We start from the raw sequence: 18,378 nt of genomic DNA on the forward strand, positions 1-18,378 counted from the left end.
CACTTGTATCTGGTTGCTTTAACTAGAGATGTCAGGGAATGGAGCTGCACAGCATGTGCTCTGACCTCACAAACTTTCACTTTTTCCATCCTCAGGTTAGATGAATGTTCATAGAACCATAGAGTTGGAAGGGACCTCTAGGGTCATCTAGTCCAACTCCCTGCACAATGCAGGAAACTCACAAACACTTCCTCCTAAATTCACAGGATCTTCATTGCTGTCAGATGGCCATCTAGCCTCTGTTTAAAAACCTCCAAGGAAGGAGAGCCCACCACCTCCCAAGGAAGCCTGTTCCAATGAGGAATCGCTCTAACGGTCAGGAAGTTCTTCCTAATGTTGAGCCAGAAACTCTTTTGATTTAATTTCAACCCATTGGTTCTGGTCCTACCTTCTGGGGCCACAGAAAACAATTCCACACCATCTTCTATATGACAGCCCTTCAAGTACTTGAAAATGGTGATCATATCACCTCTCAGCCACCTCCTCTCCAGACTGAACATCCCCAGCTCCTTCAATCTTTCCTCATAGGACTTGGTCTCCAGACCCCTCACCATCTTCGTCGCCCTCCTCTGGACCCGTTTCAGCTTGTCTATATCCTTCTTAAAATGTGGTGCCCAAAACTGAACACAATACTCCAGGTGAGGTCTTACCAGAGCAGAGCATAGTGTCCAGATCACGTGATCTGGACACTATACTTCTGTTTATACAGCCCAAAATTGCATTTGCCTTTTTAGCCACCGCATCACACTGTTGAGTCATGTTCAGCATATGATCCACTAAGACCCCTAGATCCTTTTTGCACATACTACTGCTAAGACAAGTCTCCCCCATCATATAACCATGCATTGGATTTTTCCTACCTAAATGCAGAACTTTACATTTATCACCGTTAAAATTCATTTTATTGATTTTAGCCCAGTTTTCCAGCCTGTCAAGGTCATCCTGTATCCTGTTTCTGTCTTCTTCTGTGTTTGCAACCCCTCCCAATTCAGTATCATCTGCAAATTTAATAAGCATTCCCTCTATTCCTTCATCCAAATCATTGATAAAGAAGTTATAGATTAGCTTTTGCCTTCTGCATGCACATTTTTGTCAAAGCTTCATAATGCTCCCAAACTATCCCAGCAAAGCTGTGTTAATACAAACATACATGCAACAAACAGATCCACAAAGTACACTGCAAATGTCACCATTCCAAAGCTGATTAGACACAGCAATTAGCATGACCTCAGCTGGTAAGACTCCTGATAAAGAGACACAGCAAGTCCAGATAAGGGTAAGACTTCTTTCCAAACCAATCCGTTTACTGAAATTCCTGTTTTTCTTATTGAGGCTCTATTCACTAATTGGTGACAGCCCTAACAAAATAGTCCTGTGAATTGAGATAAGGGTGGAGCCCATAATCTACCAATCCAGATGCTGCAGGACAATCCTAATAAGGGACCGGTAACCTATGACCCCAAGATTCAGAGGAAGGTTCATTTTTAATTAATTTAATTTGCGATTTATACCCCGCCCTATCCCGCAAAGTGAGCTCAGGGCGGCTTACAACATTAAAACATTACAATAATAAATAAGGTATCAAGTAAACATATCAATAAATAAGGTGTTAATAGGACTTTTTAAAGAAAGTCATGTGAGGATCTTTCAATAACATCCTTAAATCAGCATTAAGAATAGATAAATTTGCACCAAAACTTGGGCTAGATCTGAAAAGGCTATTCACAAATCATTCAGAAAGACATAATATAGTAGTATTAGTTCAGATCAATAAACACAAAGAATATCATCAGGAACTCTTAGCGCTTCATAATGATCCAGGCCATCTTCAAAAGCTTGTTAACTGTACATACATATCAGCACACCAGAAACCAGAGGGCTCTCACACAGATCAAGGTGTCTGATCAAGATGCAATCACTTCTGTGGGAACTTGGCCAAGGTGGTTTTAGACCAGGGACCATTTCTCAACCTGAGTTCCATATATGTAATGGTCCAGTGTCAATGCCTGACCCATCCCCAGCCAAGGCACCTGCAGTAAAGCTGGGAATTTCCCCAATGCTGCAGGAGCTGAGTGGGACCCACCCGCCTCCCTCATCATTCAGGCAGCTATCATCAGCTCAGCCCAAACTCCCAGTTGGGGACCCTGGGCAGCAGGTAGCTGCAGCAAGGAGGCATGGGCATTGCCACTTCCATCCTGCGCCTGAGAGCTTTGGATCTCAGTTGCTGATATCATCAGTATATGCCAGGGAAGAGCAAACCTCAGGGGCCATCAGGCCAGCCAGCAAGCACAGAGGCAGCCAGCAGCAGCCCTACCATGACAGCTTGGGCAGGGCACGGAAGTAACCTAGCCATGCAAGAATCTGGTATGAGCCAAGCAGGGAAGGCCTGGCTGAAGGCTTCCCAGGAACTGGCCAGTGAGAGAAAGAGGAAGGGACAATAAGGATGGAGGAGAAAATGGGAGGGGGAGAGTGGTGCTCCAACCCCTGACCATAGAGGCAGGAGCAGGGAGGTAGGGACAGGGTTGATGGGGGGAGGAAGCATAAATGGCAGCTTTACAACCTGGCCAGGGAGGGCTAGAAAGGAGGAGTATGCCATACTCTGCAGGAACTCTGCTGCAAGAAAGAGGGGGAGCACTTGAGTGTTGCAACCCTATGCCCCCTTCCTATTCTGAGGCCCTGGGAGACCCTGGGGGAAGTAAAAACAGTGCAGCAGAAGCCAGAAGAACAATACCCATGAGAGAAGAGCATCATAGTAATCGGGAGATAATGGCTCAGATCCAAAGGTGCTGTCCTGCTGGTGCTAACAGCAGTTCCTCTGATGGAGCACCATTCATTTCCTTTTGTGGAAGCGAAGAGTATGATCTTCGTCAATTTCTCCTTTCCTATTGCAGATTCCCCCCCCCCCTTTTTGGACCCCACACGTTCCTGGAGGCATCAACTGACCTGCAGGAGCACAGCGGGTGGGGAGAAGGCTGTTCTGGGTGGTGAAGAAGCTGCCTTCAAGAACAAGGACTCCACTTTGGCTGGTGCTTAGGATCCAAGGCAATAACACTCTTCTAAGTATTACTGAGGGAGGGAATGAGGCATGGTTTGGCCCACTCTTGTAAGACCTTGGAAGCTGATCAGGGTTGATCTATGGAGGGAGTCTAAGGAAAACTCTGCAGAGAATGGCAATAGCAAACCACATCTGCTTCTCACCTTCCTTGAAAGTCCCTTGCAAGCATCACTATAAATCTGTTGTGAGGAGACTCACGGGTACGAAGTATTCACTGAGAATGTTAAGAGCTTCTGAGTTGTGGACACTTGGAAAGTTCTATAGAAATGCTAAGCATTTAGAAAAAGGTCTGGAATGCAATGAGATGGCAAAGTTTTGAGCAGAGAGAATGACTGTAGCTGTTCTTTTTTTTAAAAAAATACCCCCCTATAAAAAAGCTAACTGAAAATAACTCTTTGGCATGGTAACTTTTGACCTCCAAGGAGTTTTACATAAGGGGAGCATCCAAAACTTGTATCCCCCACATGCAGTCTTAAGTAGTACAGTCCATTATTCTTCCTCAGTCTGCTGCATGTGTAGACCAAGCCAAAGTGAATATCAATAAATTCACAGCGCTATCCTTAAATTACACCCATCTAATCCTACTGAAGAGTGTAATTCTACTCAAGATGGCTCTGTCTAGTATACTCTTGTCATTTTCACTCTTTGGAGAACACCACTAGAATTACAGATGAGGTGAATGAAAAGAAGAAATCATCAATATATTGTTCTCAGATCCCACTGCTGCTTACGTGGACAATGTCAGGGAACTATGCATTGATGTGTATTTTGTTCTTTCCCCACCTCTAGCCAAAACACTAAAAGAACAGGAAATGAATGTGTAAATATGGAAGATGAACCTTGCTCCCTTCTTAACCCTTTTCAACTCAGTGTATTTTCCCAGCAACGCCCACCTGATCTGGCTACACAATTTTCAAAATATAGTCTCACTTTACTGAAGAGAAAACAATTGTTCTGTTCACAGATTGGATCAAGTTAAAGCCCTTAAACCTGAATATGGTTTCCGCATTTGTTTAAATGCATAACTTCTAAATCCTCATGTCACCTAGCTAGATTGGAATAGAAAAAGCACGTTTATGTCACAAATCTAAGCCAGTTTCAGGGCTACTTTTCATAGTGGAACTTTGCTTTTATAATTGTTTTCATGATATTATAAAACTAAAAACTTCTACAAATCTCCAAGCAATTTTTCTAGGAACTGAAGTATTGAAGATACAACCTAAACTTCTCTGGTGTAAAATAAGGTGTCTACTGGGTTTTTTCCCTGTTTAATTTAATTTAATTTTTTTATTTATAACCCGCCCTATCCCGCAAGTGGGCTCTGGGCGGCCTACAACATTAAAAATCTTACAAAAACATTAAACAAACCACATCCAGACTACATAATGTTGTTATCTCTTCATCTCTCTTCCATCAGATCATTGTGCAAGAAACAGAATGGAAGCAGAAAGCACAGAGAGAATGACCTCAGAGATCAGGAGTCCATCCTGTTTAGACAATGCTCAGAAAGCTATGCTCACATTTAAGCGGGGCTTTTTTCTTTTTTGTAGAAAAAGTCCAGCAGGAACTCATTTGCATATTACACCTCACCCCCTGACATCAAGCCAGCCGGAACTGCATTCCTGCTCAATAAAAGCCCTGCATTTAAGCAAGCTTTAACTGACTACTGTGGGATACACATTTCTGTATGTATTTAACAAGTATGGTAAGTAGGCCTCGGATTCAGCAGGAGCTCACAGGAGCACAGCTTCTGAATTTTTCTGACAGTTGCACCTCCTCCTTCCCATCATGTCCATTGAATAGTAGGTGCAGCTGCATAACAATTCCTGGATGAGCTCCACCACCTATTTTTCTACAAAGCGACCCCTGATGGTAAGTAATCCAGAGGTTTACCAAGGCACAACAGATTCACCAATCTATCACCCTGCACTCACCTAATCTTTTTGTTTTCATTTAGAGACCTGCAACTTAATTTCAGTAGTCAGGCAAAGCTGTATAATACCATGATTATTATTTCAGAACACTACTTGACCAATGTTTACACATTAAAACATTTATGCACTGGCCAACCACATCATCCAGATACTAAAATGTTACATCAATGTATCTGAAAAAGCTTGCAAGAAAGAGGTGGCAGGCATATTTTATCTAAATGACTAGCTTGTCTGCTATGCTTAGTATGTGATATGTAGCCCCTAAAGCAGGAGTTTCTGGAATCCCTCACAGTTGGCTCCCCAAAGCAAAAAAGCAAATGGTATACGCAGCACATTAAAAAAGAAGACAGGTCAAGATGGATAGCTGTGCTAGTCTCTCTGTAGTAGCAAAAAAGAACAAAAAGAGTAGAAAAGAGTCCAGTAGCACTTTAAAGACTAACAAAAGTTGTGGTAGGGTATGATGAGCTTTCATGAGTCAGTGTTCACTTCTCAGATCTGAAGAAGTGAGCAGTGATTAATGAAAGCGCGTACCTTGCCACAAATCTTGTTAGCGTTTAAGGTGCTACTGGACTCTGTTCTTTTCTACTGCATAACAAAAGAAGATCCAGTTCATCCTTCCCTTAGTCACAGAGCCAGATGGATTAACGACAACAGAAAGGACCAAAGCTAAACGTGCTAATAACATTTCTTTCATCCTTTCTTTACTACAGTTATCGTCCACCTTTTTTTCCAAGACTCAATTGGATTACAAAATTAGATGACAATACAATAAAATCAGTATAATACAATAAACGACACAATAAAAATGTCTACTGTTTTCAAGGACATTAAAACTACAACCCTTCATAAAACTGCCCTTCTGAGCAACCCTGTTTACATGTTCTGTGGAACAGTAAACATGTGGGGGCCTTCCAGATCTCACCATACCCCTCTTCCATTTTTTAAGCCCAGGGGCAATGTGGGACCCAGTCAGGTGCAAGCATGTGGCAGGAAGTCACATGACACCACAGTCACCAACACCTTCCGCCAGAGTGTCTGAACTTGCTTGTGCTGCCTCTGCTGCTGAGTGAGCTCACCTCACCATCCTGCTATTCCTTTCAGCATGCATGCAAACTGAGGCTGGAGGCTTTGAACTAGCAGACTGTTCTTCCAAAATGCAGCCAAAAAACCAGTCAGCTGTTCAGAACTTTCAATGCAGCAGGTGAGGGTCCATGACTGCTCTACGGCCCACCAGAAAAGGACAAGTAGGAACAAAATGCCGTTCATAGAGTAACACTGCCAACCAGTATTTACCCAAAGTCCTGTACGGGTATTACTTCCATAGGCTTCCTCAGGAAGTGGTGGGCTCTCCTTTGGAGGTTTTTAAGCAGAGGCTACATGGCCATCTGACAGCAATAAACTTGAACTTAAGCAGATCATCAGAAGGAGGGCAAGTGCTGTATCAGTGCTTAGTTCTCTTGGCCCTTTCTTACACTCGCAGTGAAAAGCTGGTTGCCACCTTGGGATCAGGAAGCAATTTTTCTCTAGACCAGTGATCCTGGAGGATTTTTTTTTTTTTTTTGCCATTTTCTGGGCATAGAGCAGGGGTCACTGGGTGTGTGGGAGTAGTTGTGAATTTCCTGCATTGTGAAAGGGTTGGACTAGATAACTCTGGAGATTCCTTCTGACTCTATGATTCTTTGTCCAGGATAACGATCTGTTGGTTTCCAGCAATATCAGTCCATACAACTGAAAAAAGATTGTGTAAAAATGCAATCTACGGATATAGCACACCTTTGGAACAGAATTCAAACCCATGCAAAACCCACACAAATGGATGTGAGACTAAAACATGTATTGGTTGGAGTGGGACTATGGATCGTAATGTGCCTACAGTCAGAGTAATGGTCTGCACAGAGTTAGAAGCAGAGGAATGTCAGGGATGAACCACTAGCAATTGCTTGAGCTCCCTTAGCCTTTAAGAACCCAAATCACAAGCCCTATTTAAAGTCTACTCTTTCGTTACGTGGACAACCCTCGGTGACTGGGTGCAACGTCTGTCTCCCTTCCAAGTGCCGGATCTTTGGCACTCTCGACCCCCTTTTGTCTCCACGCGCCCCCTCTCCTCCTCCCCCCCCCCCCCACGATGTGGAGCTGCCCCTACCTTCTGCGGCGGGCTTCCCAAGAGCATCTCAAGGTAGTAGCCGCGCCCGGAGTCGCCCTGCAGGTTGTCCACCATGGCCACGAAGTTGACGGTGGCGCCCGGCTCCGCGGCTAAGGCTAAGCTGGCCGCCTCTTGGCTGGCCCCAGTCCTGCCCGCCGGTTTCAGCAGCACCGGCGTAGGGACCACGGAGCCGTTGGGGGCCACGGCGGGAGACACTTGGAGGGGGAAGACGAAGCGAGCCCCGCAGCGCCCGCAGGCGACGGCGGCGAGGAGCAGGAGGCAGCACGCCGCTCGCGCCTGGCCCATCCCAGCGGTAGCAGCGCCCAGCGCCTAAACTCCGGCCTCCCGGCAGGAAAGAAACAACCACCGACTGGCTGCACCCCGTTTGCCAGAGCCGCGGCGGCGGCGGAGGAGGCCGGCTCTCTGGCCGCCCGGCTTCATGTCGCCTGCCCGGGATCAACCCTTCCTTGCATTCTGCGCCCACTCCCAAGCCCGCCTGCCGCAAGAGCGAGCGAGAGACAGAGAGAGAGAGACGGAGGAAACTTTCGCCTCCGTTGCAGAGCAGCGTCCTGGAATGGAATGCCTCTCGCCGCCACCCTCCTCCTCCTCCTCCTCCTTTGCCAAACAATTGGCAAGTAACTTCTCCAGCCCCACCAAGCAAGCAGCCCTGCAACGGATGTGACGGGGCTGGAATCGCGGGCTGGAGGGAAAAGTCCCTGGTTGGGCACTCGAACTCGGCAAACAAGACTCCCTGCCTGACCGGCCCGCCCGGCCGCACCTCCTCTCTCTGGGCAGCTCGGCGCGTTAAGGTGGAGGGGAGCGCCAGCCCTGGCCCGGAGGAGGCGGGGCCGGCAGAGAGTGCGCTGGCATTTGATGCGTCGGGGAAAGAGCGAGCAGGAAATGCCTCTTTCTTTTGTGTACTTCGCGTCTGTTTGTGGAAGAGCGTGGAAGCTCTCGGCCACAGGGTGGGTCACAAAAAGCCACGTCATGCCCTTTATCAAGAAAATGACACAACATAGAGCTTTCGAAGCTCGCACACCGTTTTGTGTCATCTGGGCTGGTCTCAGCCAAAGTATTTTGTGGCTTTTGTGTTAGGATTTCACTTTGGACCAGGACGCCTACCTGCGACAAGATTCCTCAGAATCTGCTTTCAGGTGGATAGCCGTGTTGGTCTGAAAGGAGCAGGACAAAGTTCGAGTTCGGTGGCACCTTTAAAGCCAATAAAGTTTTATTCTGCTTACAAGCTTTCGTGTGCACGCGCACTTTTTCAGATACATTGTATTATGGTTATAGAAGTCTGTGCTTTACAAAAACTAGGCCGAAAATGTGTGTGTTTTTAGAAGAGATAGGTACTCTCTCCCCGCCCCCCGCCCCCATAACCCAGACCTGGATTTACACCTGTTGCAGCCCTCCAGCCCCTGAAGTAAGTGGACCGGAGGGGAGAGTGGAGAGAGTGTATTTCTCTCATCTTTGAATGAGTAAGGGAGAGTCCCCACTGCACACCAGGAGGAACAGGCTTCCCAGACGGGTAGAATGATGAGACTTCCTGACAGGCCCTTTCTAGAGACCTTCTTTTTCTATAAATTAAGCCGTGTCCCAGCTTTCTTCTCTAGGGATCTGACATCAGCAACTGGCTGAACCATAGTTTCATGTACTGTCTATCTAAGTTTTGCTGAAACAGGAAATGTTAAAAATGCTCATCATCAGAGATCAGGGCAGAATATTGTTGAGTATGTTGGATTAAGACATAGGAGATCTGGGTCTGTTGTGAAATTCCATCTCTCTCTCTCTCTCTCTCTCACCATGATCTACCTCATAGGGTTTTTATGGGAAAATGCAGAGGTGTTATATATCAGGGGTGGCCAACGGTAGTTCTCCAGATGTTTTTTGCCTACAACTCTCATCAGCACCAGCCAGCATGGCCAATGGCTGGGGCTGATGGGAGTTGTAGGCAAAAAACATCTGGAGAGCTACCGTTGGCCACCCCTGTTATATATGACACCTTGAACTCCTTAGAGGACATGTGGGATAAAAATGCAAAAGATACTGAGATACCATTGGAAGGAAAGTATTGTCTATGCCTGTTCATCTGCCTGTAAGGTAGGAGGCTTTGCACTAGGAAGAAGAAAAGTGAGACTAGATAGTCACTGTCACATCACCCAATGGTTGACAGGGGTAGTGTGTCTGCCTGTAATTTACCATTTGTTTTTCAAGCTCGGAGAGTTGGAAATCAAACAAATTGTTGCTATAGACTTACCTATGCATCCCGAGATATTTCTCTTAGGAAAGTGGTCAGATCTCACACACAACAAAGAAAACCCCGAAACAGTCCATATTCTCATTTCAGATGCATGCATAGTCATAGCATCTAAGTGGATAGATAGTGGCACAACAAACTATGGGTAAGTTTTATTATGTTAAAATTTCATCCAACATTTATTCTTTTTTATCAGGGGTTCAAGAGTCAAGACTAATTGCAACCTGGTATCCTATTATTAATTATCTCATTTTGAAAGAGGTTATCCCTAAAAACAAACTGTACCACAAAATGCTATATTTCTGAACTAAAACAATGTTTTATTTTAACTTTAATAGAGTATGTCTTACAGTCTAGTACCGGTGAGCTGTATTCTTAGTTGTATAATTTCATGTTATACCTTTTCATGTATTGTTACCTATTTTGACAGCTTATGGATATATTTAATCTATTTTTATTTTATATGATTTTGTTATACTGATTCTGAAATAAAGTTGGGGGGGGGGAGGGTTAGGCTGGTTTCTTGCATATTCCAATTTTACACTAAAAGCCGTTTCTGAATATGTACTTTCCCCAAGAGTATGAACAGGTAGTTCTAAAAACACTTCATTTGACGCAGTTTTTATTAATGTCTACAGGCACTCATTCTATTAATTACTGCAGGCAAAATAAAGAATGGCAAACACTTTTTACCATCCTCACTTCAGGGAATATAACATTGCGAAGACTTACCAATTACTAGTTAACTGCAAAGCACTTATTATGCAATAGCTCCAGCACACAAGGATGGTCATTTTCAAATCACAGGAGCTATCCCAGGTTGTCCAATGGTGTTACTCCTGATTTTTGCTACTTTAAAGGGACAGAATCCTGAAAATAGAAATGGCTTGCTGTTGTCATGAATGGCGACTGGAACTTTGCTCCAAAGTCAAAGGAAAGATGGGATTGGGTGGTGTCACATACCAAAGAAAATCTATTTAGTGCATTCTTATCCCACCCTTCTTCCATAGATGGTTTTCCATTTCACCTGCACAACAAGGCTGAGAAACAGTAACAGGCCCAAGCTTCATGGCAGAGTGGGGGGTTGAAGCTAGGTCTCCTGGTTCCTAGTCTAACACTCTAACCAGCTGTGTGTCTTATGATTGCCAAGAAGAAGAAACCAATATAAAAGAGAAAGGCACCCAGCCCCATCTCCTAGGCTAGTCAGTATATATCAAACCCCAAAATCTTAGGCTATGGTGGGTTTGATAGAAGCCCAACTTCCCTAGCAATTACCCATTTCTCAGTGAAGCTCAAGCTTGCCAATCATGAAATCTGTGGCTATAAACTCGGGTGCAATTCAATCCTGTGCAAATTTACTTGGCAGTAAATTCCACTGAGTCCAGTGGAATCTGTGCATGTGCGTGGTGAATGACTAAATTTTGATGGAAGCTGGAAGATGCCATCCAGTATCAGCAATGCCCTTCTTCTCTCTGCATTGGACAAACAGGCCAGTCCCTACACAAAAGGGTAAATGGACATGTCCAAAGAGTCAGTGTGTCCATTAGATAGCATGAGGCGGCCTGGAGTGCAGCTCTGGGAAGAGGGTGCCAGTTTCAGTGCTCCTGCATGCCCTCGCTTCCTCAGCAAGGAAAACAGTGAGCTCAGCTGCAGCAAGGAAAACAGCTCAGCTGCAGTCCCTACACACACAAAAAAATGGACATGACCACAGAGCTGGCGCAACCATTAGGCAGCATGTGGTGGGTGCCTGGAGCATGGCTCTGGGGGGAGGATGCCAGTTTTGGTGCTCCTGCATGTCCTCGCTTCCTCAGCAAGGAAAATAGCTTGGCTGCAGCATGCATGCACTTTGCTTGCTGTCACTTCATCCCTGGTGTCTGTGCTTCTAAGCACAGACATGAAGGGCAGAGCAATGGCGGGCATGCATGTGTGCTCACTGAGGCCAGAAGCCCTGCTGCAGCTGCCACCAAGCTCACCCTCACCGAGGAAGCGAGGGGCAGTGGAGACATGTGGCCTGGAGTGCCAGCCTTCTGTTGGCTCCCCAGCACTGGCACTGCATGTACAGCATTAAAAACCGCAACACTCAAAAAACAGTGCAAGAACATTTTGATTTTCATTCTGTTTCATTCTATTTCATGCTAAGAGTGGCAGTCCTCAAACAGGGATGCTTTAAGGGGACATTACAATGGGAGACTGTTCATTCACCAGTTCGTAACAATGGACCCCTTCCAGGACTGAATACAGACATAGGACTCTTATCTCACTACAGATGCTAATTTTTGCCCCCAAGCATTTCCCTTCTGCTCTAATCAAGCTGATTATAATGAGCATTGTACCTCTGCATCCTAAATTCCTTCTTTTCAACACCTCTCCTACCTTCTGCCTGGGATATAAGAATTTGGAGATTTCCATTCTGAATAATATCTGAACAAATCTAATGGGTGGAGCTTTGCCTCTTGAAAGCTTTTACCCCCAAAACCTTACAGGTGGCTAAGGTGCTATTGGAGTTCTATCACACACCAACACAGCCATCCTCAGAAAACAGCAGCAGTAGGGTTTGGTGGAGAAGCAGTTTATGAGCCGAGGTCTTTAGCATACCACCTTCCTGACCTTTTGCTGCAGATGTGCTGACCATTCTTCTCATTCTCAACTACAGTGAGGAGAGTGTGGACTTGGGGTTAGCGATGGTGAGTAGTGTCTCCATCCCCTGTTCTACAAAACCTTCAGTGTTTGTATTCAGAAACTAACAGTGTGCTCTGCTAATGTCAGGTTTCTTTCTTTTTTTGGTAGCATTTAAGGCTGCATCCTGGAAAAGCAAACTCTGCAACCAAGAATGCACCTGTCAGTGCAAAAAACATGGATATACAGGTACAATTGTCACAGGTGTCTTATCAGTACAAGTGATAAGGAACACATTCTCCCTCCCATGGTCTAGTGAACTGTTGCAATTTTGTTTTAAAAAAAAATCTTGTTATGAATGCATATCCACTCTTTCTTTAAAATGGAAAAAAGAAAAAGAAAACAGTTTTTAAAATGTTTAGGAGCGGGGAAATGAGTGCAATAGAATGGACCAGAAGATGACTTAACTTCTCAGGTATAGGAGGAGCTATTACAATTAAGAAACAGGAAAATAGTCCGAGTAGAGTTATCCACTACCAGCAAGGGTTTTCTCTTGCCCGGTATATTTGTACAGATATTAACAAGCAGTGCTGGATTAGGGCTAGTTGTTACAGTAGTTGCTCCTGTTGTTCTGGAGAGAGAATCTGCCCTGTGTGCACAGCCTAAGGTTTCTTTCAGATTCCTACAGAGAGGACACGGGGTTCTCACTGGCTATAAAAAAGGCTGTGCTTGGGGATCACAGGACCTGCATGGAAAAAAGTCATGTGGAATAGAAACTGTATTAAAGAGTAAGGGTAAAATATTTGTATGTTTGTTTATTTAATCAAATTTATATACTGCCCTCCCCTCAGGGCAGCTAACAACAAATAAAAACAACATAAAATATTAAAAATAAATATACAATAAAATCATTTCCATTATATAATCATTAAAAGTCCAAGATGCACATTGATGTTCTAGTTATTCTGATGTTTCTTGTTTCAGTTATGTTGGTTCAGTGAGATTGTTAGTGCTGTGGAATAATAGCCACCTCCCCTTAACCGTTAAAAGCAAGTTTGAACAGTTCGGTCTTACAGGCCCTGCGGAACTGTGGCAGGTCCTGTAGGCCATGATGTTTCTGAGGAGGGCATTCCACAGAGCGGGGGCTATTACTGAGAATGCTCTGGCGGTTGACAATCGAGGTTCTTTTGGTCTGGGGATCTTAAGAAGATTTTGGGATCCTGAATGTAGTGCACTCTGGGGTATGTGTGGGGAGAGGTGGTCCTGAAGGTAGACAGGTCTCAGGCCATATTTTGATTGATAATAAAATTGATAATAAATACTCAGAGTATGCTCTGGCCTTCAGCTGAGAGGAAAGCTGCAGTGTAACTATTTTAATATTTATTTTTTTACTAAAAATAAACAGAGTAAAACATGCTAACGAATAACATATTTTTAAAATGTCCTTAATAACAATTCAGTTTTTAATTTAGACGTTGAATCTTACACTTTTCCTACCACCAGGAACCGTTAATCTCTCCTCCTCTTGCATAACAATAAGGGAAATGTCAGACAATTTCAATGAGCTGAAAGCCTGAAGCAAGTCCAGTCAGGGCCATTATCACAGTGTTAGACAAACTGAAACATGCTCTGTATCACACACATATTGAGAGAAATAGCTTAATAATATATTCACCTAGGCAACTGTCACCTACATTTTTGTCTAAATAAGAGCAGAGCTAATTAGTTTTGCAATGACAACATTTCTCTCAAAAATAGCACAGGGAGTAATGACGCACTTCCACTATAACTGTGCTTTTCTGAAGATATCATACAAACATTAGTCAAGTGCAATAATATAATTCTGAGGAAAACATATTTACATTTTGAAAGACGTAAAAAGTGGGCATGGATCTGGTTCATGAAAAATATACTAATTAAAAGGCTATGCACATTTGATGGCTTTTCAGAAACTTGGAGGCAATAGTGGTGAACTGCTATTATTTATAGTATGCTTACTCATTTTTGTGCCTCAACATTTTGAAAGACGTAAAAAGTGGGCATGGATCTGGTTCATGAAAAATATACTAATTAAAAGGCTATGCACATTTGATGGCTTTTCAGAAACTTGGAGGCAATAGTGGTGAACTGCTATTATTTATAGTATGCTTACTCATTTTTGTGCCTCAACATATTCTCTGATTAAACCAGTTTTACAGGTTTCTGTACAGCTGCTGCAGGTATTGCTCATGCCCCCAAATAGTTTTGGACTTGGTTTCAAAATGGTGCCTTTTTTGGGGGGTGGGGAAGTTTGGTTGATATTAGAAGGGACATATAGTCATCCACATAAATGCCCTTCCTTAAATTAAAAATCTTCCAGGCAGACAAAATGCTTATGAAAAAGAGGCTCATGCTGCAATTCTGCATTCCTATGTGGGAATAAATCACATCATAGTCAGTGGTACTGGCCTCTGAATGCATCAGCTGTGCTACACCCCTCCTCTCACTGCTAGCATTCTCAACAAAGCAAAACAGGCACCTGCTTGGAAGGGGTATAAGCACCCCTTCTGTCTGCCCTGTTCTGATGACTCCTTAAGAAAGCTCACCAACTCCTTCAGAATTAGTGTCAATTCAGATTGATTCTGAGGTAATGACAAGCGGTTAGAGATTTGCAAACTTGAATGAGACTTCAACGGAACAGAAGCGATTATTGTATGGAATATTGTGCATCATTTGGCATCCAATGGAATAAGTAGTGCTGTCACTATTGAAGTGCAGTCAATCAGTGGAAGACATTTTTGAGACAAAGAATAAAGGGCCAGTATCTTCATCTTTTACTGGACCCATTGGACTTTTGCAGTTATATAATTTGTATTTTCCTTGTAATAATCCCTTTACATTATATTGAATATGTGGAATATATGACAATTTCTGAATTGTGTGATATTTTTCAAGCAACAATAAGAACACATTTTCTATAATGGTTTTGATGTTATTAATGTCTATGGATACATTTATTGTAATATTGTAATAGCTTGCTTAGCAGTGGATAGCATAGGAACAGTTCTGTAGGTCTAACTATTCTTTACTACACTGTGACACAGAATAAAACAACATAAGATATAAAGACTAGCAGGGCTTTTTTGAGCAGGAATGCAAAGGAACACAGTTCCAGTTGGCTTGGCATCAGAGGATGTGGCGTAGTATGCAAATGAATTCCTGCTGGGTTTTTTTGTAAAAAAAAATTCCAGGAATTTTTTTCTACAAAATTCTACAAAAACAATTCCAGGGATTCCAGGAAACTCTTGGGCTCCATTTGGGCTTCTTTGGTCCCTTCTGGGCCCAAGAGCCCTGGTGCAATGCACCCGCTAACCCCCCATAGGGCCTGATAACAACTCTCTTGAGCATTTGACTGTGACGAGTAGCCATCTGACTTCATGTTAAAAATTGTTCTTGCCAACTTTTCAAAAGGATGTTGAATAAATAAAATAGCCTGAATTTAAAATGTTCCATTAGTGCTTTTTAATATAGTCCTTCATGGTAGTGGTGGGAAATACCTATCTGCTTCAGCAAGATCTTTAAGCCTTTAAAAGGAATAAATTTTCTCCCCTGTGGAAATTTGTATCATACAGACCAATAACCTAAACTGGAATTCCTAACAATATTTTTTTAGGTTTGGTATTCCTAGTTTTTCCTCTACAAAGCATCTCAAAATGATTTTGTTTTTGCTAGAGCATTCTTGTCTGCATATATATAAAGCTGCTATTTTTCAAAAACATCCAATATTCTGTACATGTACTAATCAAAAAGGGTTGGAAAAGAAAATTAAATGGAGGAAGAATTTAATTTTCATTGCCATTTTCTTTTCAGTCTAAAGACATGATCCACCAAAACAAAAGTTTGTATCATATGATGTGCAAGAACAGCGTCCTTACAGGGTTTGTTTTGTTTTTAAAAAGAAAAACATAAGTAGTTTTCAAGAAGCTATAAACTGGACTTGATTCCGTGTGGTTCCTTTCACCAGGAAAGCAAGGATGAGGAGGAAATTTTGATCATGAATGAGACCTGCAGGAAATATTAACTCACAATGCCCAAATAGTTCAAAATCTGGCAGTTTTGGTGTTGCTCAGATCACAGTTTTATTTCAGTCAAGAGACTGATCATGTCTCATAATCTCTCATCTAGAATATATGCCACCTTTTTTTTTCTTCTCAGGCATTTGGGGATTTAATACCATCTATCATAAAATTTAAAAATTTGACAAATTCAGGGATCAATAAATGTTTGAATTGCTTGTAAAATTCCCTGGGAACCCTTCTCTGCCTGGTCTTGATCATTTCTTCAAAAATTAAATATTTGGGGCTTTTGATAGTTAAAGAAGTAGTAACAGTTTCTAAGTAAATTGCATAATAATTGAAATTTGGATTATTTGGTTGCAGAGAACTTCTGTTTGGTAGGAGTGGACAGTTTTTTAATTAGTCTAGGCCTAGCTCTAGGATCATTTCTTTCTATAATTTATTATCAGTTCTCTGTCTGCATCCTCCCTCCCTTTTCTAGTTCCCTGCTATTTTCAGCAAATCTTTCTGCTAACAATAATAAAACATCAAATATGATTTCTTAAACCTTTATATTATTATTGAAGAACTATTGTTGATTCTGGTCAACCCCCACTGAGGGTTCTTAGCCCTGTTGGGCTCTTGCAGGTCGTTTGCAATGATGGCCACCAAAATACATTGCTGGAGAAATTCTAACAATCCTAAGCATCTCTTCACTCTGCCCCTTGAAGTAACAGAGGAAATAAAAGCATTATCTAGCTTTGTAAATTATCTTGCATTGAAAATGAAACATTTGAACTTTGATATGAAACCAACACAAGTACAGCCAATCAAGAACACCATAGGATGACAATATTCACAATGCTTCTGAACTTGCCTGACTATTTTATTTATTTATTTAATTCCATCTATAAACATCCCACCCTCCCGGCCGAAGCGGGCTCAGGGCATGAGTATAAAACATATAAAAGACATGAAAACCATAAAACAGTTTAAAACATAGAAACGTTAACATTTTGATGCTATGGTCTTAAATTCAGGCTTATGTTCTCTGTAGGTAGATCTTAGATGGTCCTTTCCACTGCTGCTACAGGGCAACTTGCAAGAGGTGGTCCAGATGCTTCCTGAGGACTGTAGTGGCCAGCAATCTAGTTTGCAAATGCCTGATGGAAGAGTGCCACCTTACAGGCCCTATGGAACTATATAAACTCTCGCAGGTTCCTAACTTCATCCAGCAACTCGTTCCACCAGCGTGGGGCCACTACAGATAAGGCCCTGGCTCTAGTTGTCATGAGCCTGCCCTCCTTAGGGCCGGGGATTGAAAGCAGATTTTGTGATCCAGACCGAAGTGCTGTCAGGGGAACATGTGGGTAAAGGCGGTCCCTAAGGTATGCAGGTCCCTGGCCATGTAGGGCCTTAAATGTAAGAACCAGCACCTTGAAATGAACCCGGTATGCAATAGGCAACCAGTGCAGTGCTTTCAGCCCAGGTTGAATGTACTCCTGGAAGGAAAGACCCAATAGTGACCTGGCTGCCACATTCTGCACTAGTTGAAGCTTCCGGGTTTGAGACAAGGGCAGCCCCATGTAGAGGGCATTGCAGCAATCCAATCTTGAGGTGACTGTAGCATGGATCACTGTCGCTAAGTCATTGCGTTCGAGGTAGGGGACCAACTGTCTTATCAGCTGAAGGTGATAAAAGGCTGATCTGGTGGTGGCTGCCACCTGGGCCTCCATATTTAAGGAGGGATCCAGGAGCACCCCTAGGCTTTTCACTTTGGGTGCTTGCCAAAGGTAGGTAATGAGACCTCAGTTCCTAGACTGCCCCAACTTAGGTACAACACCTCCATCTTCATCGGATTCAATTTCAGTCGACTCAGCCTGAGCCACCCTGCTCCAGCTTGAAGCACCATGGTCAGGTCTTCCGGGGAGGAGTCGGATTGGCCGCCCATCTGCATACTGATGACATCCCAGCCTAAACACACAAGTGGGTGCTGACAAGACAGTTCCTCCCCTATTGCCACCCTTTGTCCCTGACCCTGAAGGAAAGAGGAGAGCCACTGTAAGGCCAACCTCTGTATCTCAGCATCGACGAGGCGGCGGGTCAGCAACTGATGATTGACCATGCCAAATGTGGCCGATAAATCTAGAAGCATCAGTACCACTAAGCCACCTCTATCCAGATGCCTCTGAAGGTCATCTATGAGATCGACCAAAACTGTCTCCATCCCATGACCTGGGCGGAAACCAGATTGAAAAGGAGGAGACTATGTTGGAACTCAGTCCTAAAATGGCTGACTGACTCCATCTTAGTAATAGTAATGTTGTTTCTGCAATGTC

The 18,378-nt window shown here is 43.4% G+C and overlaps 1 protein-coding gene across 1 annotated transcript in view; it reads right to left on the reverse strand.

Moving 5' to 3' along the window:
* Positions 1-7,651, reverse strand: part of BACE2 (beta-secretase 2) — a 55,183-nt gene extending 47,532 nt beyond the window's left edge. The window contains exon 1 of the mRNA XM_060234227.1: positions 7,133-7,651. Coding sequence (XP_060090210.1) covers positions 7,133-7,438 — 306 coding nt within the window. The 5' untranslated portion in view covers positions 7,439-7,651. The remainder of the gene's footprint in view (positions 1-7,132) is intronic.
* Between the last annotated feature and the right edge of the window lie 10,727 nt (positions 7,652-18,378).

The sequence above is a fragment of the Heteronotia binoei genome, chromosome 3 (assembly GCF_032191835.1).
Source record: "Heteronotia binoei isolate CCM8104 ecotype False Entrance Well chromosome 3, APGP_CSIRO_Hbin_v1, whole genome shotgun sequence".
In the NCBI taxonomy this organism is placed as follows: Eukaryota; Metazoa; Chordata; class Lepidosauria; order Squamata; family Gekkonidae; genus Heteronotia; species Heteronotia binoei.